Consider the following 27,910-nt stretch of genomic DNA (forward strand, 5'->3'; position numbering starts at 1 on the left):
CCCCCCCCCCGCCCGCCCGCCCCCGCGCGCCCCCCCCGCGCGCGCGGCGCTGAGGCGGCCCCGGCCCGGCCGCGGAGCCCCCGGGACCCCCGGCCATGGAGGGCATGGACGTGGACCTGGACGCGGAGCTCATGCAGAAGTTCAGCTGCCTCGGCACCACCGACAAGGACGTGCTGATCGGCGAGTTCCAGCGCCTGCTCGGCTTCCAGCTTAGCCCCGCCGGCTGCGCCTTCTTCCTCGACATGACCAACTGGTGCGGGCCCGGGGCCGGGGGGGTGCGGGCGAGACGGCCTGAGGGGGCTCGAGGGGCCGCGGGCCCGGCCCTCCCCCCGCTCGGTCGCCCCAGGGCCCCGCCGGGGCGGGGGGGAACGGGCGGTGTTTGTGCTGGGCCCTCTGTCCCTTGCCCGGGCCGGGCGGGCGGCGCGGGGCCGGAGTCGGCTCCCACGGCAGTGGGAGAGCGGGACGGGGCCGGGGCGGAGCGGGGCTGACTGTCGGCCCCAGGCTGGGGTGCAGGTTCGGTGGTTCGCCGGTCCAAGGGCCGAGGTCGGGGACGGGCTGTGGCGCCCCGACTTTGAGGCAGCTACGGAGGAAGGGAAATTGTGGCAGAAAGACGCTGTAGGACCCTGGAAGCTGCCGCGGTGCACGTGTGAGAGTTACCGGGGTGTTTGGGGAAAACTCAGCGTCTGTCTGTGGACTGAGGGTCTAAATCTTCTGACTCTCGGGTGTGTGTTTGTCTTGATAAAGGCTCTGTGTTACTGCCCACGGAAAAAGTAGGCACGGGTTATCAGGGAAGCTGTAGCTCGAGAAAAACAGGGGAGCTATTTAGTAAGAGGGTGAAAAACAGTAACTAGGAGTGTTCTGGTGCAGTGAGCCCAGGAACTGTAAAAAGGATGTTTGGAGCATCTGCTCTGCTACTCGGAGGGGTTTTGAGCCCTTGCACCTCTCAGCTCATCTCCAAAGTGTGTTCACCTGAAAGCCCTGCAAAATGGGGGCTGCAGGAGAGCAAACGAGTGCTGTGTGTTTCAGACACGTTGAAGAGCGACCACTTAGCAAAGCTCTGCTTAGAGATAGAACATCAAACCCAGAAACCTTGGCTTTGAAAACTGAAATCCAAGGGCAGGTCAGAATATCAACAGTTGGGAGAAAACTTGTGTGAATTGTTGAGCTTATAAACAGTGATAAGACAAGTTCGTTGGCTTTTTGGATTTGCTTTTCCTTCCTAGGAAAGGAATTCTAGTGGCAAATAAGCATCTGCAGAAAGAGTAGGGGAATAGCAAGTCATTACTTGTGCTTTGTAAGCTGACACAATGTGAAGGAAGGTCTCGAGGAGTTCAGAAGTTTGGAAGAAACTACAGGTTCCCAGCAGAAGACGCTTTCCCATCTCATCCGTGTGTTGGTGATAAAACTGACACTGCACTGTAATCCTGGGGGTTCTGTGAGTTTCCTTGGGAGAGCAGGGAACAGAGCTGAACCTGAAAGTTACTCCTGAAGATGCTCTGTGTAGCCAGAGTGTTCCTGGTTTGTGCTGAAGCAGCTCTTTTTCATCCAGGAATATTGAATACTTGTTTGAAATAACAGCATTTCAAATCCAGCCTCAGAACCAAGGGCTTTTTCAAATGTTAATTTCAATTGAAGAAGATCTAAAGTGGTTAAAGTAGCCTTGATTTCTCAGCTTCAATAATTTGGTTCTGAAAACATCGTTTTTCACATTTTTTCTGAAGTACTAATTGATAAGTCTTGTGGCTGGATGGGCATGTGCCTGTTGGGGTGGTGAGATGTGTGTGCAAACAAACACAGGCTGGGACTGCTCTGAGAGGGCTCAGAGCCTGTGTGAGTGCCCATTCTCAGCCTGGCAGGGGCTGCTCCTTCTACCACAGCTTAGTGCTGTTCCTCGTGCTGGTGTGTCCAGTTGTCAGCTTTGCCCTGTGTCTGTCCCACTGCCCAGCTCCCACCCCTTCCTGGATGGCCACAGGGTCGTTGGCCCTGCTGGGCTGACCCTGCACTAACCCTGTCCCTCAGCAGGGACAATCAGGACACGTGTTCCTGTTCTGGAAGCGCCTTTCCCGTGTCATTTGAGGGGCCCTGTGCAATCTGCACTGCCCAGGTAATTCAGGTGCCCTACTAGGTTTGTCTTGTGTTGCCTGGGATTAGGGTCAGAACCTTCTGTCCTCCAAATAATTTGTCTTGATGACACTATCAGGTCTCTTTTCCAAGTGTTAAAGGCATGGCACGTTCTTTCAGGGATGATCCTTCTATATCAGGATTGATGTTCACCTGCAGGAAATAGTGAGGGAGCTCATAGTGGAGTGACAGAAGTGCACATATTAAGTATTCTAGGTTCTCTGTAGCAGTGTCCCATGTGTGAGTTAATTAACAAAGACATAAATAGTTTCAGTAGAACTTGTTCCCAGATGTGAAAGCTGCTCTTTGGCAATAACTCATCTCCAGACCCGCAGTTCCGTCCCCACTTTGTGTCTTTCATGTACTGTAGGGAACACTCAGAGCTTAATGTGCTTTGAAAGACTATTTCTAACAGCATCATTAGTAATTGTGGTCAGAGGATTTACAATACTGCTGGAATAAAGGAATTATTTTTAAATAGCTTGTTTGGCCAATCTGGGGAGAAAAATTAGTGGCTGACTGGGGAGGAATACCTGTAAGTAGCCTCTAAAAGTCTGTGTCCACTTCTCCAGTTCCCAGGAATGCCCAGTGCCCCTTCAGACCTCTGTCAGGTTTGGGCAGTGCTAAGGAACTGCCAGTTGGCTTTATTAACTGCTGCAGAAATGCTTTGGGTTGAACATATGCATCCAAAGTTTCAGAGCTTGTTCCTTGATCTGCAGGAAATACAGGTTGAACCCTTTGACTTTTCATGGTATTTACTGAACACTTTTGTAGAGTTCTGTATGTTTTCTGTGCTGACTCCTTGCCTTCCTGTTGCATAAATCTGATTCCTGAGATCCCGCAGTACATTCTCTAGTATAGCAGCATACACCATCCTTTACAAAGAAAGTCCAAGAGGCTTTACCATTTAGTTATTCATTTTCCATTCAGAGCGGCTGCAGAGGGAGAGGCTGAGCTTTTGCTTTCAGCCTAAAACCAAAAGTGAACTTCTATATTAAAAAGCAGAACCAAAAATGAAATGTTTTGGTGCTGAAATGTTTCTTCCTTGGGAGGAAATTCTGTGCAGTGGAGCGGGGAGGGCATTTTGCTACTGTTACATCCAGGATCAAACCCCTCTCAGTTACCTTGGCTCTGCTCCCTCCCCTCCAGATGTTGGGCCCCACCACAGGTGCGAGGGAAGGGACTCGTGGGAGAGATTTTTGTGGTGCAGTGAAGTCCCACGTGTTGCCTGCAGCTCCACAGTGATCAGCGAGATGGGCAAAAGTGGGTCTGAACCCTTTTGGCTTTGGCTCCCCTTCACAGGAGCTCCTGGAACTCCATAAAAGTCATTGGATTCCTCTAAAGCTGGTGTGGAAATTGTATTGGGACAAGAAAAAGAAATTATTTTCTTTTAATTGGAGTGTGTGCCAGCTTTGTGGGTGAGAGGCTTGGAGCTGCTTTAATTTCATGAGAAAGTGAATTAGTTTGAAGTAGCTAATGGTGGTGGATTTAAAATCCATATTTTAGTGTAGCTGGCTCAGACATTCCCAGTTTGGAAGAACAAATGTATATTTCAATAATTTACATGTGATATTTCTTTACATTCTCTTTTTAGCTCTTGTTTAGAAAGCTGAATTTTTATTAGTGCAGTAGGTGTGATATTTAATTGAAATGTGTCAGGTAATGATGGTTTCCATTGTGTGGGGGGGGAAAAAAAGCATTGTTGTAATAAAGCTTTTTGGATCCAACTTTAGGTAAAAAGGTCATTATTTGTAAGGTTGTCAGATCTCTTCTGGAGGTCCTTGTGTTTTTTCATCTGTTTAGGAGAATTTGTAGCTGTGTCATGGTTTAACTAGTACTCCCTATGTGATGTTTTGCATGAAGATAAGTTTATCTCTGAAAATACCACAGAAATTTGCACTAGAACCTTGTTCTCTTTCATGTCAGGTGTGAGGCAGTTCTGTGCTACAATTGCCTTGTAGATTCACATTTCCATCCCTGTGGGTGGGGCTGTTCCAAGTTCTTTATATCCAGTGAAACACCTGTATTGCCCAGAAGTGCATGTACTTAATTTGGTTTAACTGATAGGGGTTTAATTGCTTTTCGCATGACTTATATGAAGTGTAGGTGCTACTCAGAGAAATATTTGAGGTATATTTGTGTAAGAAGTCACGACACTCAGAATTTAGTAGAACAGACCAAGTGAACCAAGAGGATTCACTCACACAGGATGTTTCCCACAGGGGCTCACATCAGCATTGCTCCTGATTTTTAACCTCAGGTGTTTGCAGACATCTGCAGCGTGCAGGTGTCCTCTGAGAACAGATGTTTGGGCTACTTTTCAAACTGGATCTTTGTTCTGACAAATGTGAGGAAAACTTCCCCACTGCTCTGTATAGAACTCGAGCTCAGTTTTGACATCCCTTCCCTTTGGTGGGGAATCCTTGTATCATGGAGGAGGCAGGAAACTGAGACCTGATTCTACAAATAAATCATCCTTCCCTGGGGATGCCTGTGGATTTTCATTCCTCACCCAGCATCCGTGGGGCAGTGACAGCAGTGGCTGGGAGTTCCTGTTCCTTTGGTTCTCGTCATCGTTATCAGGTGACAGATACCAGAGTCCCATGTTTTTTCTGTGACTCAGTACACGTTTATCGAGCAATCTGTGTCTTGGTTTGACTCTGGTCAGGTTAATATTTGTTTATGGTGACCAGCTGGGCCAAATCTGGTGAGAAGGGTTGCCTCAAAACATTGATGGGGTGTTGATAAGCTTTAGTAGGGGAAGAAGGAAGCTGAGGCTTTGGACTTGATGTCCATCTTACTCTAGCCCAATTGGTGACACACTGTCCTCACAGGCAGAAATGGCACCCCAGAAGCAGATCCGATGGTTGCTGGTGTGCTGTCACCAGGGTGTCAGGACAGTTTAGGGAGCTCTGCCGACTGTGACAGGTGCAAGGTCATTTACACCCTTGGGTTGGGGAGGGAAAAGAGATTTTAAACTGTTCAGTCTGTTGTGGCTCACTTGAGACACAGTGGAGGTCTCTTAGTGCCTGTGAACTGTCCCAGACTGCTGCCTCTTTGTGTCCACAGCTGTCTCCTAATGCTACTAAAAATAGCAACGTTACAGAATTAAACAATTAAAAAATATTTTCTTAGAAGCTTTTATCTAGTGCATAAAAAAACCCCAAACCCACACCTTTTGTCCAAAGCAACTCAAGTGTTTGATCTGATTATTTTGAATGAAATCTAGACTCTAAAGAAATTGTATTTATAACTGTGGAACATACTATAATTGTGCTCCAAGGTACAAAGCATTGAAAAATTGGTGCCTGTGGCATGAAAGCATAAGCAGGTAACTGTAGCAGAATTGAGAGTTGGGTACACTATAGTTTTGATCCAGCCGGACTCTGCCTTACATGCCCCAACTTGTTCTCAGACGGTTTCTGTAGCTTAATCCCCCATCACTTTCCTGCAGACACTTATAGACTGGTAATATAGTTTGTGTGGAGGAATTGGCAATTACAGAATCTCCTGTGTACTGGCAGCTCTCAATGATTTTCCACTGGGAAGAGCTGTTGCCTGTTTGCAATGGCAGCTCCTGCTGGGACATTCTTCAGATATTTTACCCCCCATTTAAAGCTGCTGGGACCAACTGCTTTGGGAAGGCTCAGCTGCTGGGGATGGTTCTGGTGGCTCCTGCTTGTAGCATCATTATTGTGGTGCTGCTTTGGGCAACGGGTTGTGCTCAGGTGCTGTGCTCAGCCCTGTGCAGGTATCTCAGGAAGGTTTCAGCAGCTCCTGTTCATGTTTCTGTGCACATTCAAGCTGCTCAGGGAAAGTGAGTTAATGGTTTGGTGCTTTGAGGACACTGTGCCTCTCCTGTGGGCTCTCAGTTTCTCTCCTCATGCTACCCCTGCAGACACCAGATTGCTTCTGTCACCACAGGTTTCTGTCTTATTCCTAGAACGCTCCACTGTGGAACTGCTGCTTTCAACTGAGACAATAAAATGTTTTTCTGTGTCTTCATGTGAAAAAATACATAAGCTTTAGCCAGATCTTCTCCCCGCCCCCCCCTCCCACTTTTGCTTCAGCTGTGTAAATTCAGCTTAAAGCTTTCGGCTTCCCTCAGTGGTCTTTTTCCATCATCAGACATCTTCTAAGGTACTTTCCCAATTTCATATATAGAAGTCAATGCAACTTTAGTGTAAGAGGGGTCAAGAACGAACAGAAATTTTGCTTTCTGAAATTCTGTCTGCTGAAAGATATTCACTGATTAAAATTCCAGCCCTTCAAAACATCTTGAGACTTTGCACTTAATTGCCATGTGTCATCCCTATTGAACGTTTGAATTGAGAGCTCCAGGTAGAAGTGCTTCCCTGCAGCATGATGTGCATGTCTTCCCCCACCCCCTTTGGCCTTGTAGTGAGACATCTCTTGCTTCAGGAGCAATAGGAGCTGTTGCAGACATCCCAGCCTCAAGTATCAGCAATCCAGGATTGGTGGATCCGAGAGCTAAGGTGAAGAACATCCAACTAAGATCATGGAAATTAAGAGACAAAAGGGGTTTCCTCACTTGAATATGTGTTTTTAGTCTCTCACCCCTGTATCATGTGGAGAAGTTCCATTATTTGGGAGTGAGAAACTATCCATCTGCTGCACTATTTCTTTTTGCTTTTAACAATAGACACCTTATGGGGTGCTGTGGTGCCTGGTTACAGACTGCGTTTGGAGAGCGAGAGGAGGTCTGGGAAGGTGGGGACTTGAGTTACAGAAGGAGTCTGAGGTGTTCTACACCACATGTGCTGTGCTGGAGATTTTATTGGGCTGTTTAGCAGTGCCCAGTGTCTACATTGCCTGTTTCAAGGAGATGTCACCTGAGTTGCTTGGCTCATGACAAAACACTGCACCCTGTGAGTGCTGAGGGCACCTGCCTGGCTCCTCCCACCCTCCATGGGGATGGACTTTGGCACCTTCCTTACAATGACCAAGTCCATTTGTTACCTAATAAATATTGCTGGCTGTCTCTGCATGACCTGAGGGCTGCATCCTGTCTAAAATTCAAAATGGAAGGTGCCACTGCAGGGAGCATTCTTTCCATTGTGTTCTCCACCAGCTCAGGAGGAGTGTTCCCCAGGAGCAGGCCATGGTGGGTGCCATGCTGTGAGCATGGGCAGGAGCCAGAGAGAGGGAAATTTGCAGGCTGGATTTTGAGCCTAAGCTATGATTTGATTTGATTTTTTACCCCCAAAAAATCTGTTATTTTTAAAAAAAAATTACATGTTTTCTCTCATCAAGTAATGTGACAATATAGGAAATCTTGCAGATTCCTGTAACATTTATAGTGCAAATTCTAATGTCCCTCTTCTTGTATGAGCACTTGCTTGTACTGCTTTTCTTCCAAGATACTGAACTTCTCTATGCTGAAAGAATTCTCCATATTCTGGGGAGCAGAAGGGTCTTGGGCCCATGCCATGCTTTGCTTGAGGCCTCAACAGCCTTGGTGCTTCAGTGTCTTCAGTCTCCTAAAAAAGTCTGATACAATTAATTAAAACACATTTACCCATATGCTGCTGGTTGTTTGCAGGACAGGGAGGTTGTGTAAGGATGCCTCGAGTTTGTGAACTGATTTGGAAGAGTTTCTTTTAATTTTGAACACTGAATTACTTTAATTAATTATTGACTAAGTATATTGGTTTAACATAACAAAAGGCTGTCTGGAAAAAACAGGGAAGGGAAAAGAAGGGCTCAAGATGAGCCACCTCTTTGCTATCACTTAAGAGTTGTTAAGGGATGTTGACAGAGCTATTAGCAGGAAAGTTTTAACTTGACTATTGTAATTTAGCTCCTGAGGCTTGAAATGAAGCAGCAGAGCAGGATTGATCTGAAAAGGAACACTTTGGTGTTGTGTGGGAAAAGCACTTGACACCCAAGAGTTACCAGATGCTCTTGGAGAGGAAGGAGTGGGATACCCAGTTAGAGTGGATTTGGTTGATGAGGTGGAGCTACAACCTGTATTTGCTTCTTATTCCCCTCTTTCTTTCTGGAATCTTGTTCTTAGGACTAAAATTGAGCAGGGTGCTGAGTCCTGGGCTCACCTCATCTCTGGGGTGACTTGTGACTGCAGGCTTTTCCCAGGAGTTAGCGCTTGGATCCTATCAGACCTGCTCTGTAAGTGTGGCAGGGCTACAAACTGCTGTGGTCCAGGACTGCTCTAAAAGTGGAAAAATTGCTTAATTTTGGGAATGTAAGGAGGTCCTGAGACCTGGAGGGCCCTGTGAAGAAAGAGCTGCATGGCCTCTCCTGTAATTAGGAGAGCTCAATCATGTCAATTACACTGGCTGGATTTGCAGAGTTGTTTGGTTTATAATAGTAATTTATCTCCTATGGCAGAGAGCAGAGGGTAGTAAGTAGTGTGGTGTAGGTCACACTGAAAAGTGAAATCAAGCAGGCAGGTATGTGTGAACAGAAGCCTTTAGATGATAATTGGACCCTCTGAGGGCTGACCTTTGTGTCTGTCCCTTCAATGTCTGCAGCTGGGGCTGTGCAGTTACAGCGGGACACAAGGGTAAAGACCTAAAAAAAACCCCAAATATCTATTTAAAAATAGAGAAAATTCAGGGCCTTGAGTGTGTTTGCCCTAATGCATCTCTATCAGTAGGGTCAATTTGGCTGTGGGCTGCACTGTGCCTGTAGCAGAAGGGTAAGTGCAGGGTGTGCTGCTTGGGCTCAGCTGCCTACACACCACCAGACTGCAGAGAGTTCACCTCTGCAAGTGGCATTTTCCCCAGAGTGCTGCCCTCCAACTTGGGGTTTGGGTTTTTTTTTTATTTGGGATCTTGGGGGTTTTGGGACACTGGAGGAGGGGGGGAGCACTGTCTCTTGCGGAGAGGAGTGGGACAGAACCTGTGGTTGTGCGAGCTGAGAATACAACTGAGGTGTGAGCTGGGAGTGCCTCTGGCACAGAGTATGGCTGCTGCTGCTCCGGCCCTGTCTCCTGGGGTTGTCTGTGTCAAAGAACATGAACTCAAGGCAGATTTGCTTTGTCATCCTGACTTTGGCTTTTGCCACAGTGAATGTCTCTTCAGTTTCTGGAACCTTCTTTGTAGTTCTCTACTGGGAAGTCCAAGAGGTGTTGAAACACATAGAAGGGCTCACCCCAAACATCCCCCATCACACAGGTGATATGGTGGGAGTGCAGAGGTGGTTTGGGGAATATTTGATTACAAATGGTGTAAATCTGCTTCCAGCATGCGTTCTTTAGTTAGTTTTTAACTCAATGCTGCAGAGGAGTGTTGTTGTTTCCCAATGGCAAAGCGCACTGAAATATGACCCCAGGATGGGAGTGCTGGCCCCAGGCCTATGTGCACAAATAGCCCACTACCTTCTGAGACCTGTTTGCAGCCCAGCAAACAAACACAGCCTGGCTGCCTCACAAAGAGTTTCAGTAGAAGTCTGCCCCTCAGAACTTTCATTTTTTCCTCTCAGTGTCAATAAAACGTTAGTACCACTGATTCCAGAGCCATCACTCACAAGATGTTGTGGTCCGTCGGAAAATGTAGTTATGTAGTAGTGGATTAGGAAGAGAAAGAACTGCATTGCTGTCTTTTGTATCTCTTACAATACCTTTTGCCTTGGATTGCTGTACTACAGGAAGAAATTCTAGTGCAAACTAAGCTCCAGCTCATGGTGTTAGCTGGGTGAACGAGCAGGAGTCTCTTGGCACAGCCCTGGTGTGAGTTATGTAAATCTTGTGCAGTGTATAAGCAACAGGCGGTTGGTGACGTAAAACTGAGCATTTGTCTCTGTTTACTGGCTAATGTGACATGGCCCCTTCCTGCAGCATTTGACTGAGCTGGCGGGATTAGAGCCCTGACACTCCTAAGTAGAAAATGCCTCAGGCTGAATAATGGTTTCTGCTCTGGAATTCCGAATTCTGGCCACAGCATGGGACCCGGTGGCTCCTGAGTTGGACCAAAGTCCGTTCGGCACAGATGGCAAAGGTCTGGCTGTGAGGCTGGGATTGCTGAATTGCTGATCAATCCCCGTGGCCATGTTGTGCAGGACATTCCTCCAGTGCCTCCTTAGCAGAATGTCAGGAACTCCTGTGACTCACACAGCGATTATCTGCTGGCTGCTGGTGCTGTAATGGATGGATTGATTGCAAAACTGATGGAGCTCTCCTCTCCCAGTGCGGCTCTACCACCTGCTGTTGCCCCCCCCCCGCCCCCCATCAGCTGCTGCACTTTGGGTCCCCTGAGTTTTCTGTGAGGAGAAAGTGACACTGCTCCCATGCAGTTCAGATTTTATCCAGAATGTCTGATTTGAATGTTTTTTGCCATGAACACTGTAGGAATTGAACAGGAGGCAGTTTCTTTACTCACTGTTTCAAGCCTCTTTCCAGCTGGCAAGCAGCCCCACAAAGCCCTGTGTTTGCTCTTGCTCAGGGTCACACTGCAAATGTTTCTCTTGCTTTCACCTTGGCTCTCTGACTCGGACACATGACACCCCACCACTGTCCAGCCCCTCAATATGTCACTGTGCCCACACAGAGCAGCTTCTGCAGGGCTTTGGTTTTAGGTGGTGGTTCCTAGTTCCTGAAAACTTGTTTTTGGGATTTTTTCTATCCTGCTCAAAAAAGCAAAACAGATTTCTGCAATCATGAATAAAAAAAACAGTTGTTACACCCATTGCATTTGGGGAGATTTTATTCATCTCCATTCTCACAGCACCCACTCAAAACATGTAAATCAGGGCCATAACCTCTCAGACATGTATAAACAGAGGAATTACATGAGTTGCCAAACACTTATGTAATGACTTAATAGTATATCGTGGAACTCAGCTAAGGCTCATGAATCCTCTTCCTGCCTGACTGTTCCTCTTCTCACATTAATTATCATGAGTTGTAGCTACACTGTGGCTCAGGAATCAATAGCATGGTGACTTTATGAATGTCCCTAATGTATCACAGACTTGCACTGTCATTTATCTTTATTCAGTGAGAACTCTTTACTCAGGTGGTTTGTAAGTTCCTGTGAGTTGTGACTACCCAAAGCTAAGCAGACACTTCATTGATGAATAAACAGTTTGTACCTGATGGTATGTTTCAAAAACAGTGAGGCTGGAGTTATTATCTGTAGCTACTGGTGCCCTTTGGCTCTGAGAGTTATGAGAAGAGTGTTCTTTGTGTTTTGTTCCTCTTGTGCTCCTTTTGTGCCAAAATAAAGTGGAGAGATATGGTTGGTCCTTTTGAAATTAGCTGAGGTAACGAGCTTCTTCTGGTGAAGGAGCTGCCCAGCGTTTGCCTCCTGTGGCATAGCTCTTCTTTAGATGTCTCCTGAACTGTTCAGCAAGTTTCATAAAGAACTGTTGGAACAGAGGTCTCCAAGACTTGTAAGTTCCAAGATTTCCAGGGAAAATAGAATCAGAGTAGAAAAGTGATCTAAACCAGTGTCCGTGACAAGAAAAAGTGCTGTATTTTGAGCTCTGTTATCTTGGCGAATCAGCATACAATAGAGATAAAGCTTTTAAAAAACACATGAGGAGCAGAGTTATTATAGTCTGGGTATTTTTTGCTGAACTGTTTAGGATGAGATATGACCTGTGCAATGAGTCTGACCCACCTGTACTTCAGGTTGTAACGTGCTTTTTTCCTTTCCAGGAATCTACAAGCTGCCATTGGAGCCTACTATGATTTTGAGAGTCCAAATATCAATGTCCCCTCCATGTCGTTTGTGGAAGATGTCACCATAGGTGAAGGAGAGTCCATCCCTCCTGATACCCAGTTTACAAAAACGTGGAGGATACAGAATACAGGTGAGGCGTTGGGACTGCAGCAGGTGCTGCGGTCCAATGGGAGGGATTCTGGCTTGTGGCAGGAAGCTTGCGTGTACTCACCTGAGCTGGAGGCACCCTGAGGTGCTGCCAGCCCATGCAAGTTCCCTTTCTTGGGTTGGCACAAACATTTTGTGGTGGGATGTGCAGCTTGGTCAGATCACCAGTCTTGTTCCTCGTGCCACCACACAAACTCTAGGAAACTTGCCGACAAACTGAAGGGTCATGTGGCAGGTCCACTTTGGGCCCAGTTACCTTTTCACATTCTGAGAGGATGCAGGGCTGGAGAGACCACATTCCAGTTTGAAATAAGTCAAAGAAGTGACTGGGATCCAGGAAGTGAGGCTGGGCAAAGTGCATTCCCGATGCTTGATCTGGTGGGATGCAGTCAGAGAGGAAAATGAGATCCATGGATGTGAAGGAGTTCCTTGTCCTCAAGCAGTGCGGTGATGGGATGCTGCATGAGCATTTAAAATTGTGTGCCTGAACTTAGTTTACCTGCTTGTACTTGTGTGAGGGAGAACAATCCCACACCCCGAGGTGTTGGGAGTCATCACGAGTCCAGTTCAGCTGTCTCAGTATGCCTGCTTGTGGATAGCTGCAGTGCTTGTACTGCAGCTTGGAATATCCACACTAAAACCTAAGAGTACGTTTAACGCACTGAAAATCTAAGAGTATTTCTGTAGAGAGGATGTTTAAGATCACTAATTTATAGAGAATGTGTTCTAGAGGAAGGATTTCATGTTCCAGTGTACTTTTTCTGCCTCCTTTTGTTTAGAAGTACAATGAAAGGGTGACATGTAGAATTTGCTTGAAACTCCAGTACTGTGAAAAGTTGACTGGCAGTTTTTTATAACTGTCCCAAATACAGCTCTTAAAAATCTAGTAAGTGTGATAGGTCTTGTTTCTCCACTCTTAGTGTCCCAATTTTTGTGTGTGATGACTACACCTCTATCTTGGGCCCTTCCAACTCCTCGCTTCCTTGTTCCTCTGATGTGCCATTTCCTGGATGAGAATTCAGCCTTAATTTAGCATCCTAGTTCAGGGGATGTTTCATTGTTCTTGGAATGTTTCACTTTCTGAAATCCTGGGTCTTCTAAAATGAGGGACACGAGCTCACCTTGACTTAGGATTTCCTGATGAGGCTGACATGTTTTGGCTTCTGTGTGGTTTGAACTTGGCTTATCAGACCATCCATCTGTGCCCTAACAGTGGTGCTGGAGGCCAGGGCTTGGTACAACAACACTGCTGAGGGTTAGTGAAGTGCAGCTTCACATGGTGGTTATGACTATGCTGTGTGGGGAGGACTGCAGCATTTGAAAATCATTCTTTGATTTAATTAAGGTATAGTATCAAAGGGCGGTAGTGTTTCCAGATAATATCTACTTGTTAGGCAGATAACTGAAGCAGCGCCAAGGTTTTTAACAACTCTACAGGAGTCCTTGATTACATGACTTCAGTTCTAGAACACAAAATACCTGAGGCATGTGTCACTGGAGCGTTGCAGGTCTGATGAGTGTGACAGGCAAAGCTCAGAGATTGTCAGTTTGAGGCGTGTGAGCTGTGAGCTCAGTTCAGTCAGGTTCTCATATGTGTCAGTAAAAAACAATGCCCTGCTCTGGTACCTGCAGGACAGTGCTGCCTTGTCTAATAAAAAAGCAGTTTGTGTAGTAGAACCATTGCTGAAAGAGCAGCAGGATTTAACAGCCTGGCTTCCTCTCCCCACTCTGCCCCCAGCTGCTGCTGGCTCTGCAGGACACTCTGCAATTTATCATCTCAGAGATGAGTGTACTGAAATAGAATGACATAATCATAATTTCATTTTATGAGGCTTATCAGTTGCAGTGTTCTAGACACCTTGCAAGCCTAAAGCCATTAAACCTGATAAAAATCACATAAATAATTTAAACTAAACCATGTTGCTGAGCTGCCAAGCTCTGCAGATGAGGCTTCATGCTCAAGTGCCCCACGCCCCAGGCCGAGGTCAGCCAGACACCCAGCTCCTCTTTCAGAGCCCTGCTCTCTCAGCAGCTTTCCAGCTGTACTGGTACGTCCCCCACACCCATTATCCCATTGCACTCGTGCACATCCTGCTCTCCCTGCAAGGCTGTGAATTTCACAAATAAGGACTTGACGGGAAAACCAGTCCTTGCTGTGTCTTCACTGGAGTATTAAATTAGCAGGCAAGCTGTTGCAAAGGATGGTCCTTGAGGTAACCTGAGGTCAGAGCAGCCTCCAGCACGCTCGCCTCGGACCAGACAGAGCAATTCCAAGCTTTGTGGTGGTTCAAGCTTTCCGTAGCCATTTCCGTCAGCCTCAGCTGAGCAGGAGGCGTTCTCAGTCCCTAGCTGAGTCATGTGACGTGACTGGGGAAGAGGCAAAAGAGAATTGTGCTAAACTGATTTTTCATGAGTCTCAGAAACACTTTTTCTTTCTGTCTGCCCCAGCACTTGTTATCTTTGGCAGCAGTGCCTGCACGCAGGAGCTGTTTTCTGTCTCTCTGATGGCCAGGTCATGCTGTCGGTCCCAGCGTCTGCAGTCCAAACATGGATCTCCACAGATAAATCGTGTGTTCACAGCCCTTCCCACCTTTGCACAAGCCTGAGAACAGGGTTGGTGCAAGGACAGAAATAAATCCATTCAGGCAAAAGTGCTGGCACTTCGCTTCACTTACAGCTCAAACTATGAGTTCCTCTTGAGACTCCCAACAGGTTTAGAAAGAAATGAATCCCTGAGAGGACATGTTACCAGCACTTTGTGTAAATAACAGGTATTTGATGTGGCATGGTTCAGGAGCTTCGTGGAGGGAGGAAGAAATGGAGGAACACAACACAATCCTGCTCTTGTCTTTGCCTCTGGCCCTGGGGAAGGGAAGGTGTGTGTAGGTTAAGTTGTTTTTTGGGTTGGTTTGGTTTTTATTAAAAGCTGTTACACTGTGACTTTGAGATTTTTTTTGTGTAACAAAGACATAGAGATTGCTTAAAGCGGAATTGTTCTGCTGGTCCCTAAATGCACCAGTTAAGCCTGCTCTGAAAACCAGGCTTCCTCAGCGTCCACTGCTGGTGTGTCTTGTGTATCTTGGTTTGCATTGGCCATCCAACAATTGCACAACTGTTTTAACAAGCAGGTTTCATCCAGTCTTACACAAACAGACAAAACTTTTCCTGGTGCACTGTCAGTAATTCCCTCTCCTGTCTAATCCCAGGGACGGAGGCGTGGCCCCCAGGGGTTTGCCTGAAGTATGTCGGTGGAGACCAGTTTGGCCACGTGAACATGGTGATGGTGAGGTCCCTGGAGCCGCAGGAGATGGCTGATGTCAGCGTGCAGATGTGCAGCCCCAGCACTGCCGGAATGTATCAGGGACAGTGGCGGATGTGCACTGCCACAGGTCTCTACTACGGAGGTGAGCAGCCCCATCCCAGCCTGCGTCCCCACTGGGGACAGCAGGGACACCACGGGAGCAGATGTCTGCCGGTCCCAGGCCTAAATATAGAACATGCAGTGGAGGAAAACATCAAGGAAGCTGCTTTGTTGTCTTGGTCAGTGTTTTCTAAGCACTGGAACAAATTACAGATTACATAAAACTCTGGAAAACAAAGGGATGTGCACAGTCTAGTGGAGACTTTCCTGGTCGGTCCTTGCTGAGATTCTTTCCCAGTTTTCCATTGCTTAACGTCGTGAACTGCATACGAACATAAAATAGTAGTGAAAACCTCATGTGAGAAGTTAATGCTCAGGGTTTAATGCAGTGATTTAGTGCATCCCCTGTGAGCTATTTCTCTGTTTGAAGAACATACATGGCTATTTTGTCTGGTGCTTCAGCCTGGGCCTCAAACATCTGCCTTCAGTGCAGCCTTCTTCCCCTTTTCTGCTAGCTTTAGTTTACACTGAGAACATCTTTGTGTCTCTGTTGGCAGCTGGGAGTATCCCAGATTTCAGGATCTGAGTGAGAGGTGTTGGCATACAGAGGCAAAAATACCAGTGCCCATAAGGAGAGGGCTGCTGGCAGCACTGTCACTGCCACACGGCTCTTCAGAGTGTAGGGGACCCAGTGTGACCCTGAGGGATGGGCAGGGATATCCCCATGCAGGTGGGACAGCCTGGCCAGTTTGTGTTGCTGGTCCCATGTGCTCACGAAGCCAAAGGTTTCTCAGGGTTTCTAGAGGGTTCCCAGCCCCAGACAATGGGAGATGTCCCTGTGTTGCCAGAAGTTGTCACTTCTGCCAAAACATGACCTGAAGATTGAACCCCTTTGGCTGCCAAGTTTTGAGTCCGAGGGACTCTCCCCCTGTAGCTGAGCTGGTGGCTTTGCTGGCGCGGGCCCGGAATTTCGTCCCGTTTTAGGGCGGGGGCCCGGTGGTACCAGCCCGGGGCGGCACAGGGGCCGCAAGGCCGGGAGAGAGCGGCAGAGGGCGCTGCGGGGCCGCTCCAGAGCCGCCTCTGGGGGGGTGGGGGATCCCTGGTGCGTGTGGCTGTGCACAGAGTGGTCAGTGGGGGTAGGTGTGTACAGTGGGGCCAGTGGTGTGTGTGTACAGTTTTCAGTGAGAGGCGGTTGTGCAGGTTGTGGACAGTGGTGTGTACTGGGGGTCCTGACCCTGGTGGGGTGTGGAGTTCCCTAAGCAAGTCATGTGCCCCTATGAATTTTAGCTCCTAAAATTCAAACTGCTGATCCCAGGCCTGTTAAACTGGGGGCAGTGGAACCAGTACTGATGAGCATTTCTAAAAACATGCTTTAACAATACTGTAAAGGATGGAATTCATTTGCTCATTCTGACCCTTTTTCATAACCTCCCATCTAGTGACAACCCAAACATGTATCTTTCCGCAGATGTCATCTGGGTGATCCTCAGCGTGGAAGTTGGAGGACTTCTGGGTGTCACACAGCAGCTGTCATCCTTTGAAACAGAGTTCAACACGCAGCCACACCGCAAGGTAGAAGGAAACTTTAACCCATTCGCCTCTCCACAGAAGAACAGGCAACCAGATGAAAACAACCTAAAAGACCCTGGGGGTTCCGAGCTAGGCACGATCAGCAAAAACACATGGGGGCCTGCTCCTGACCAAATCGAACAAGATCAGAATGGACTGTCACAAAACTCTGTAAATCTCTCCCCCAGCAGTCACTCGAACAACTTGTCAGTAGTGACGTACAGTAAGGTAGGTGCCCTGGGCGAGCAGGAGAACGGGTAGGGGAGGAGCCTGGCAGATGTGTAATTGCTCTTCCTTCCAAACTGCAAAGCCCTTTCCTTCTGCTTCTGCCAGACCTGCTAAGGAAGGTTCTGAATTTGACTGTCAGACTCTGCCAACTCCTCATGTTATATTAAAATATTTTTTGCCTCTGATAGACTCTACCAGATCCACCTTTTTGTTTTTGCTTCAAGTCCTTAAAATTTATATAACCTTGTTTGGGTGCTGTAACCACAAGTGTCCGGAGCCTGCTCCGGTTGTGTGTGCAAATAAGTCAAAATATCTCTCTAGATGTGTCCTGAGTTTGACATAATTTTGAACAGAAAACAAACAACCACACCCTCAAACTTCAGATTAGCCAGATAACTTCTTTTTAGCTGGTGTGGGGAGACTACAGAGCTCACCATTTGATCCCAGAAGCTGCCTGCAGGAACAATCAATCAAAGGACTGTTCCTGTCTGTGTCCTTGTCTTGTTCATAATTGTAGGTGACTTTTAAATTATCTTTACTTTAAATCTCTCTCAAAAGCTTGCTTGGTGGATGCTATATGAGTCTGAGTGATATTTTGACTGTTTTTATTTGCTTGTGTGTGAAATATGAATTGCAGGATTATTTACAATTCAGAATCCACCTGTTAATGCAGCAGTATGTGTAGGTGTGTACTGTCGTATGTCAAACTAGTTTGATTTTTAAAATCCTTTAAAAATGCTTTACTGTACTTTGAGCAGGCTGTGTAGGACAATAACACTTGGTTGCTGAATGACTTAATAAAGCCCTAATGTTAGTTCACCTACAGCACTTTAGTTCCTCCCTGGATGACCTGCCTGTCCTGTGCCAGTGGATCTTGTTTAGTGACCTTTACCCCAGGGCTGTGCATTTTTTATGGCCAGCGCACATGGGGTGAGCCTGACTGCCACCACTTAGTGTTCCCAAACACCATCACTGGGATGGCTCCTGCTGCCAGGTTCTGCTCATAGCAGTGGAGTGAATGGCTTGGGAAGGGATGAGCTTTCAATGGAACCCCACCTGAAGTGGCAGTGCTGAAAGTCTCTGCTTTAGTGCCTACATGGTGGGGTCATGGTGCTCCCTGAGGGGCTGGGCTGGGACTGGCTTCAAAGAACATGGGTGTGAGGAACCGGAGCCTGTGGCAAGGAGCAGTTGTGCTGTGGGACAGAAGCCAACAGGAGAGTGAAATATCACCTGAGAAGTGTCACTAGATTGAAGTGAGCTGGTTTAGCTGGTAACCCAGAGCTCCGTGCTCTGAGAAAACTGGGGTGGTTATAATATATCCCCAAACATAGGGCAGGTGACCTTTCCTCCCCTTTTTCGTGGTTGTTTTGGGGTTGTTTGTTGTTTGTTTCTTTTTGTATTTGCAGAATTTTCTTGGGTGGATTTGAGGTGGATTGTCTGAGATTAAAGCAGACATGTTGTTTGCTGGCTTCAGAAGTGACAAACTTCATGGTCCTTTTTTGATTGGGGGTGGGGGATATAGAAAAGCTACTCAATTTTTGGGTGTTTTTTCTCTCTACTGCAGTTCTTTTTTGTTTGTGACATACTAAGATAAAATTATTTTATTTTTTGGAGGCTCTTCTGGTAGGTAGGTCTGAAGATCTGAGTCCTGTTCCAGCCTTGCCCATCCTGCCTGGGGCAGGAAGTTTTCCGCCACAGACCCAGTATTCATACTGGTTCAATACTGGTTCTGTAGTAAACAAGTTTGAGGGAGTTGGACATGGCCAGGTGAACATCACCCCCTGGGAAAAAAAGATGCAGTTTTGTTTGGTTTTTTCCCTTTGTGTGCATGGTTCCCCAGCTGGGGATGCTACTGGAGCAGAAAAGGGGTTATTAGAGGTGATGTCAGGAGTATTGAATTACCTGAGGAACAGATGGAGCTCCAGTACCTGTTGAGAAAAGCTTTACCTGCCTATCTTCTCCACATCCCCAGGGGATCTCACCAGTACTCTGCTGCTGCAGAGGAGAAGGAAAACTACTGCATTGGGAGTTGTTGCCCTGTGATTGAATATTGATGTGAAAGGCTTTATTTCAGGTTCTAGAGCAGACAGAAGAGCACTGTGGGTTGGTTAGGCAGTGGCAAAGACTCCAAGATTCCTGGATTTTATTTATCTTCAGTAGGGCCTCTGATATTTTTGTCTCTTTTCATGTACCTGGGAGAGGGAGGGAATCCCCAGTTGTGTATGACAGGCCATTTGGTGAGTGAAGGAGAGGGTTTGGGTTCAGTTAAAATGTTGAAAAAAGCCCGTGTCCTGTATTTAGAAGTAAAATAAGCCCTTAAATATTTCTCAGATGACTGTGGAGGCTTCCTCTGCTGACAGACACTGGGGACACCCAGTCATGCAGTGCATGAGACCATAAAATCTTTGAGATAAAACGAGCGGTTTCTGGCATCTGCAGGTGTAAAACATACTCAAAGCTGCCAGACCTTGTTGGAATTAGTTCTCCCTCTGGTGCACTGAGCAGGTGTGACTTGTCCTCTAGAATTCCCCATTGGAGTCAGGATTGTGGCGACGCCGACATGCCATCTGCTGCTGGGTTAGACAAGTACAGCAGCATTTCATACCTGGAGACATTCAAAATGCTTTTATACAGCAGCAGAGTGTGTGGTTTGGGTGTCCTAGGGAAAAACAAACAAAACCAGACACAGAATTCCCTGTAAGTGGGTAAGATGAAACCTGTGGCATGGTTGGAACAAGCTATGTGCCCTTTATTCCTGCTATGGCACCCACCTCCCTGGGGCCCCCTGCCCACCTTCCACACACACTGTGGGGAGGCTGCAGGCCAGGGCCTGTCACGGCTTTGCTTGAAGCATGTTGTTGTTAAATCTGTTCCCAGTGGAGTTTTTGCATGTTCTTAGATGTAAAGATGTGCCTAAGTGCAGGATAGGATGCCCAGAAATCCCCGTCCACAAATACTTTATTCTCTGGCAGTTGCTTTCTCTGGAGATCTGAGGTTGATACAGCTTCCTCCAATTTACTCCTGTCTCATAGCAACCCTGCACAGTCACTGCTACTCTCTTGTGACTGGCTTTTCCATTAAAAGCCCAAGATCCAGTCTTACAGTGCCTGGGAATTAGAGTTTAGTTGCTTAACTGGGGATAGAAATGTACATGTTTCCATGTCTGGGAAGATCAGAAGTGAATAGCCATATTCTGACACGTAGATTGTACTTAACAGCTCTATATAAAATCTATAGATCTGTATCTAAACCTGCTGCCCAGATGAATTGAGGAATCACTTCTCTCTATGTCATGCAGAAAACAGCACCTGGAGGTTGTGATTCAGCAAAGATTTGCCCAGACAGGACACTGGGCATCATCCCCACCATAGCAAATGGTGCCTGACTGTCCTGGTCACTGCTCTTCAAAGCCCAGTAAAACAGAAACATATTTGGAGTTCACAGCTTTAAAATCTGAACTTCTTTTTTCCTGCTGTGTTTATGCTCTTCATCTCCCTCTGTTTTGTGTGGAGCTGAGCTACTTGGCAGCTTTCTGTACATAAGAGGAAACCAACCCTGTGCCCTTGGAGCCTTTAACTGGCTTCCACTCTCTGAGCTTAAATGTTTGCTTCTAGAGCCATGCTTCTCCAAAACCAGGGCCTCCAATCTGCAGATTTTTGGAGTATCCCTGTAAACTTTAGACAGAAATACTTTTACTGGAAACTGGGCATTAGACTGTCTTTATGCATGAGGATGATGCCCCAAAAATGTTTACATCCATGGAGGAGAGAAGCTCCTTCCATCCAGGCATCTGGGCTTCACACTGGGCTGGTCACTGTGTGGTTACATCCATTTAGACACAGCAGGAGAATGTTGGAGCTCCCACAGCACTGCAGCCTGGGCTGGACTGGCACAAGCTGGTTTGCCTCTCCAGTGAGAGATCGGTGGTTTGGGTGCTGCAAGTCAGTTTATCCATGAAATCCATGTCCTTCCTGACTGTGGGAAGTGCCAGATAATCTGATTTCAGCCCAGCTTTGCTCCACTGCAGTTCAGCAGAGTTCCTGTTGTTTATCCTGGCCCAGCAGCACATCAGGGAGTTGTGCATGGGAACTCAATCAGGTCCCTGAGCATTGCCACCTCCTTACCCATGGGCACCTGAACCAGCCCTGCCAGTGCCTGCTCCCAGAAGGTTCTGAACTTCCTGGTGGTCTCCCAGCCACGCCATGTTTGCACAGCATGCATGGAATAAAACACAAGTGCTGGATGCTTTGTTCTCTGTTTGTGCTCAGTTTACGTAAGCGAGGTTGGAGCAGCGCGGGGTAGGAGTGGCCTGAGGGGATGGGGACCGGCAGTGTGGGCTGGGGCCACTGTCAGTGTCCACTGGGAGATTCCTGTATTGTGCAGCTGTGCATCCACCTCCTGTCCCTCGAAGTGTACCTGCATTGGTGGTGACTCAGTCACAGAGGTGAAATAAAGAGCTGTCTGAAAGCCTGTGTGTGATGGTTTATGAACACTTAATCCTCACTTTGTTCTCAGCACAGGTACCTCAGTTTACAGAGTTCAGTATTCACAGAGGGTTTTAACTTAACAAAACATCTCATTTCCCTTCTAGAGGCACAAGTCAAATGATAATTTATACCAGTAGTTGCCATGCAGAGTCTTTGCTTGGAAAATCTCAGTCCTGTGTTGTCACACGCTGGTCTGTGTGAAGAGCCAGTGCTCCAAACAGCATGTGAGCAGTTACTTCTGGGGAACATTCTGGAAGAACTGAATTTGCAAAGCTGCAGCTGAGCTTTTCATAAAGACAGTGATCCCACTTGGAGGATAGACGGGAACGCACCAAAAATAGTGGAAATAATCCTTCCATTGGAACAACTCGGAAAAACTGCAATTGTCTGCAGAATTATTTTTGCATGTTTATGATCTAAAATGTTGCATAGAGAGTATAATTAGGCTTGAAAATGACATACAGAGGTTTGGTATTTGTATTGCAGCAGTAACTGAAGTTTTCTGGTGTCAAACCCTTATATTGTGTGTGGTGACTAAATGTCATGGGACAGGAGCGGTGGAGTCACCTGCACAGGGTCTGCAGTAAAGCAGCTCTCACTCAGCTTAAAGGTTCGAATGGGGTTCAATTTTGCCAAGTTCTTACGTCCAGTAATGAACCTTGGGTAGGTGAAATGCAGTGAACAGCAGCAATTCCAAAAGGAAAGATTTGGCACTTTTCCATGGTGAAATTCCTTGCATTAGGAGGAGCTGACCATGGTCATGGATTGTGGAACTGCTCTGGCATTGCCAGGGGAGCTCATTCCAGGGTGTCAGTTGTTCAGTGCAGGGTAGCAGGTGGTGCAGAGCTGTACATGCTGAGGAATCTGTTGTGCTGAGCTAAATTCTGGGTTTAACTGACACAGTTTGCATAATTGCATAGCTTTAAATTAGGTGCTCCATAAACCAGTCTGTGGAGATCCAGAGGGTTTCTATACAAACCAGCTCACAGTGACTTCACAGGCTCTCTGTATCCAAGAGCAAATGAGCTGCTCTGATGTCAGACTGAGGGTGACTGACGGTTCCTTACACCACAGGGGAAGGCTTGTGGTCCCCCAAATTAAAGCAAGCAAGGTGCTTTTGCCTCTGGCATCTCCTGTGAGGTGACACAGGGTAAGGGACTCCCAGGGTGCTGCATCCTCCAGCAGAGGAGCAAGGGATGATTAAACACCTGAGCTCGCCAGGCAGTGCCTCACACAAAGCCTTGTGTGCAGGTAGCTCAAAGATGAAGCAAATTCTGGCAAATATGTCTGTACAGGTAATCGGCAGCAAATCCTGTTTTCCTTCTGCAGAATGCTAAGTACAATAGCTTAATCCCTGTGAGGTGAGACTGCTTGGGATCCTGTTTATACATTACTTTTCCTCTGTCCTTTTTTTGTGCACCTGCTCACACCACTTCTATGTTTCTCTCCTGCTTCTCCCCTTCCCCCTGTTTCAGTGAGTGTATTTTTGGGAATGTTGGATTTCTCAGTCTCTGGATTTTGATGGGAGCATCTCCCTCCTCAGGTGAACTGCCATGCTGGAATCTGCTGGCCGTTTCTTTTGAAAAGCTTTACAAACTGGCACTGCAGCATATTCCTGGGGTAGAAGCGTGTTTGTTTTTCCATCACTTGCATGTATTTCTGTCTGCAAACAGCAATTTCCACGTCCCCAGTCTTTCATACTTCCCACGCAGTTCAGGAGATGTCCTGGTTAATTGTCTGCTGATCCTCCTCTCGGTTGGATTCTGAGAGCTGCTTCATTTTGCCATTTGCTTGTATTTACCACCTGATTATATCCCCAAGAATGAACTTTTTCTCTCCAGCTTTAGCAAGATTACAGACTGTTCATGGCACTTCCTTCCTAGTCAGATCTGCAGCAGAGCTCTCCACCCTGGGGTTTGCCAGTGACGTTGATTCTTTACACAATCAGTGTTCCTACTCATGGCTCCACAGCCCTGGCTCCTGCAGTGAGGGGGTTTTAAATTTGTAGAACACATAGAAAATGGTATTTCCTAGGAAATTTGCCCTGTTAAAGGCAGAGTAGTGAAAACTGAGGTCAGAGCTTCCTGTTCTGCTGGAACGGGAATGGTTTGGCTTCTCTCTGCCTTACCCAGAGTGTGCTGGGAAGAGCTGGACTATGTTGAGAAGCATTTGCATAATGGCCCTCCAACTCTGCCATGAGATACAACAAGTTTTTCTCTCTCATCTGCCTCCTGACCTCAATCAGTGTCTGGGTTTGTGTGGGGGTTGTACCTTGATCACAGACAAACTTCATCTCCTTGTGAGCTGGGGCATCCCTTGCTGCCCATTGGTCTTTCTTCTGCTTCCTGATGAAACCCCGGATAACTGATCCAGACAATAGAAGTTACAAAAGGAGTTCCTGTTAATTTGAGACCTGTGACTAGATTTGACATTTAGGTGACTCACTTCAGGATGTAAAGGAGGGAAATGGGTTGTGTAGGAAGCATTTTGGGGGTTTTGGTAAATAGTCTGGTTGATTTCACTGGAGGCAAATGTGTACTGTCACCTTGAGAAGGCACACATGGCACTTGTAGGAACGTGGATTTTTTTTTTTTCTTGGTTTTTTTTTTTTTTCTGGCATGGCCTTCTTCCCTGGTTACAGCCCCATGTCTCTGGGACAGACTGGAGAGGCTGCAGGGCCTGGGCCGGCAGGTGTTGTAGCATCTATAGGGAATTCTGTTGTAGAAAACACAAGTTATTTTGTGACCATCACCTAAAATCATCTTACAGAGGTAAGCAGTGGCATCTGCCCTCTCTGGGGGAACCAACCCTGGACCATGTGATTTAAGAATGTCCTTGGAGCCACAGTGGGGTTGGTGGGAAGCCCTGGGCTGGGCTGGGTACTTTTTGGAACTGAGCATTGAGCGTTTTGTTTCTTGTCTGTTGAAAATTGATTATGTCTCCAACTTTCTTTCAGGGTTTCCACGGTCCTTATCACTTCGGACAGTCTTAAAACACAAAAACACAAAACGGGTATCGACAAGACAAGAAAAAGCTGACTTTTTGGGGGAAGGGAGGGGGATTCATGTGGCAGACAGACACAACGTGGATCCCCCTTCTCTGCCTCCGTGTTCTGGAAAAGAAGAAAAAATAAAAGCCCAGTAACTTAAGACTAGCTGTTTCCAGAGGAAAGTCCAAAACCTGAGTATGCATGTGTGACTGCTGGAGTTCAGAGTGGTGTAAATGCTATGAGGAAGAAGAGACACCAACACTATGGGTTTTTAGAAATCATCTTCACACGTAATTAGGTAGCTTAAAAAGAAGTTTAAAAATGAAAATTTAAAAGCCATCTTTAAAAAAAATATTTTGCCTACAGAGCGGTTGTAGTTTGAGCAAATGTTTAATTTCTGTTTGTTTCTTGTTCTATTTTTTTGTTTGTTTTTTTTTCCTAAGGGACAGCGTGCATTATCCCAGAATGTCCTGGTTTGCTGCCGAACGGGACTGGCTCAGCACCCGCTGGGGTTTGTGCAGGGACTGCTTCTGTCAGGCTTTTTTAATGCCAGGTTGGGTCTGCACCCAGCACTGCGTTTTTAACAGCATCTGCTGGTTTTAGTTACCAACTTTTTAATATTTTATTTCCTCTTTTCCTTTTGGTTTGGGTGTTGCTTTTAAGTTATCCTGCGTGTCGTTGGGAACCACACTATGGACAGGTCTTGGTATCAGAGTTGGAGAGGGAGACTCTGGGACTTCTGGGATAACATGGAGGGCTCATCTCCCTTCCCCCTTGTACATGAAGTACATATATACACACCCATGTTAATAAGAAACTGATTTATTCAAGTTCCTGAGCTGTCCTGTGTGGTTAGCAGTTTAAAATCCCTTTTTGTTCACTTGTGTGCAGTAGCTGTGCCTGGAGCTGTGTGCCAAGGGGAATCTCTGTAGCTGTAATTCACCTGCTGGTAGTTGCAAAGCTTCACAGACATCCTGTCCTTTTCATTTGGAATTTCCCCTCTCTCTTTCAGAGCATAAGTTTGCATTTGTTTCTCCTGTGCTGAGGTGTAGCTTGGAGGCTGATCCATGTGTTCTGGAGCACAGAGCAGGAGTTGGCACCAACAGCTGGGTCCCACTGTCACCTCCTCTTCTTCTGCCTTTGTCATCTGGGCTCAGGGCTGCACTGAGGCTCTGAGTGGGCTCTCATGTTAGGGGAGGGATTGCAAAAGATTTCGGCTGCTCTGCTGTTCCTCCAGCATGTTTTCCTCCCGTTCTGGACTGGGAAGTGCAGTGTGACGGGATGCAGCTTGGTCTCAGGCACTGTGGTGAATTTATTCTGAAGTGCATTCCCCACAGAGGGGAGCAAGCCCAGCAGCACCATCCTGCACAAATGAACCAGGCTGGAACAGCCATCTGCCAAAGATACAGGAATATGCAAAGCTCCCTTGACCTTCTTCCAGATCTTCCCAGAGAAGGCTTTTCCCTGTGTCAGAGCTGCACACTGCATGGCTTTGCCCTTGCTGCTCTTGGCTGCTTTTGTTTTTGTGGCTGGTTTCAAATGGAGGAATCTTGATTGCAGCTACCAAGGACTGGTACCTGGGTGCATATGGATGGACCTTGTGCAGCCAGTGGGAGTTCCTTGTGTCCAACAGAAGAAGGATTGGGTGACGGATTTTGTTCAAAATTCAGAGGTTCAGTTGTTACAGATCACCATTAGCTGAAATCTCCCTTCAGAAACTGATTAGCTGGGAGAAACAAGTACAAGATCAGAAACTGTCTGCATAGAAGTGGCACCACAGGACTTGAACTGCCTGACATTTGCACTTGCAGTCTGGTGGGCAACTGGTTGTGCCCTGGATCTGCGGGAGAGTTGGGATTGGAGTGAACCTGCTGAAGTGCTACTTCTTGGAAGGTTTGGTTCTTGTGCTCTAACATTTTGCCTTGGATTAGTTCTGAGCATTAGATCTGAGTATTGATCTGAGGGGTGATTTGCAGCCAGATCGGTGGCTGTGGGCAGGTGAAATCTTTGCTCACTCCCTCCCTTCCTCACAGGTGGCTCACAAGCCCCTCTGAGGAAATGAACATCACACCTGCAGCACCACTGCTCCCCTTCTGAGGGCACTGAACTTCTGGAGACAGCTCTTGGTCCAAGTGAAGAGGTGATTCCTTATCTTTATTAGCTCCTTGTGTCAGCTGCATAGTGGAAAGGAAGGGAAATCAAGGTCTGAGTTAGAGCTGGTGCTGTGACCTTTGTCTGGTGTCAGCAGAGGCACCTGGGAGACCCTTGCACTCAGATACCCCCATGCTGGCTTTCTGTTCCCAGGCACGTGTGCTCCTCCTGTGTCCCCTGGCTGCCACACTTGTGTTCCTGTGCTCCTCCTAAGGCTGAATTTATTTCCCTTGTCTTGAAAAATCAAAACTTGCATGCACCCCAAGTAGCCATGTGCTTTCCCACTCTGAAGGCATTCCCATTTGCAGTCTGTGGTGTCCTGGTGACAAGGGTTGCATGTTCCAGGGTGTGAGGAAAGGCAGGGCTCTGAGATCTGCAGCTCTTTCTGCTCACATCCTGCTCTGCCCAGGCAGCTGAGGGATCCACAGAGCGCTGGCTCTTTGGGGCCAGTGTTGTAGCCCCTGCTGTGGCACTGGAAGTATGTTAAAACAGGGGTTGGTCTATCTCTGTGTTTTTCCTCCAGTAAAAACTCTTTCACCGAGGCCAAAGGTGCTTTTATCTCCTGATTTCTTGGAACTTCATGGTGCAGCCGGCCCTCAGATTGCTCATGCTTCAGGTGTCCAGCTTTTAATGGGGAGATTAAAGTGAATTTGGCAAAATTCTGCTACATGATACTGCAGTTTATTTCGGCTGCCATACAGAAAAGAGTAATGTAGAACATCTCTGATGGCCTCTAAGTGGGTCCCTGTGGTAAGCAAGAGCCACTTGGACCCTGTCGCTAGCACAGCTCAAGCAGTCACCTCCCAGTCTTGGGAAACTGGAGCAGGATGTCCCTGGGACTGGCCCTGAAGTGACAGTGCCATGGGAGGGGTTGAGAAAGTGGGAATCTTCTGCCCACACTTCAGGAGTGCTGGATTTGAGCCCCGCCAAGGTTTGGGAGCTGGGGCAGAGCTGTGCAGTCAGAGAGCAGTGGTGTGGGTGGGAAATGCACGCTGTCCCATGTCTGGGTTTCTGTTGTGTTTAATTTTTTCCGTGTGTGAGTGCGTGGGTGGTTCCCAGCCTGTTTGTGCTCGCCAGGGCAGTGCATGTGTAGCACGGGATGGTGTGTTGCCTCTCTGAGTCTGGGAGAAGTCCTATGATAGCACATTGGGGGTGAAAATAAAGGAAGCTTTTTCCTTAATGTATAAATGAA

General features: G+C 47.2%; 1 protein-coding gene across 2 annotated transcripts; it reads left to right on the forward strand.

Annotated features, from left to right (window-relative positions):
- Positions 1 to 27,910, forward strand: ILRUN (inflammation and lipid regulator with UBA-like and NBR1-like domains). 2 transcript variants are annotated; one of them, XM_015650714.2, is made up of 5 exons: positions 1 to 253; positions 11,762 to 11,916; positions 15,140 to 15,337; positions 16,763 to 17,091; positions 24,535 to 27,910. In XM_015650714.2, exons 1-5 carry the CDS (start codon positions 96 to 98, stop codon positions 24,568 to 24,570), a joined length of 876 nt encoding a protein of 291 aa, XP_015506200.1. In that variant the 5' UTR covers positions 1 to 95; the 3' UTR covers positions 24,571 to 27,910. The 2 variants fall into 2 exon arrangements, with proteins under 2 accessions (XP_015506200.1, XP_033375838.1); XM_033519947.1 differs by lacking the exon at positions 15,140 to 15,337 and having other exon boundaries at positions 30 to 253.

Source organism: Parus major, chromosome 26, assembly GCF_001522545.3.
Source record: "Parus major isolate Abel chromosome 26, Parus_major1.1, whole genome shotgun sequence".
NCBI classification, from domain to species: domain Eukaryota; kingdom Metazoa; phylum Chordata; class Aves; order Passeriformes; family Paridae; genus Parus; species Parus major.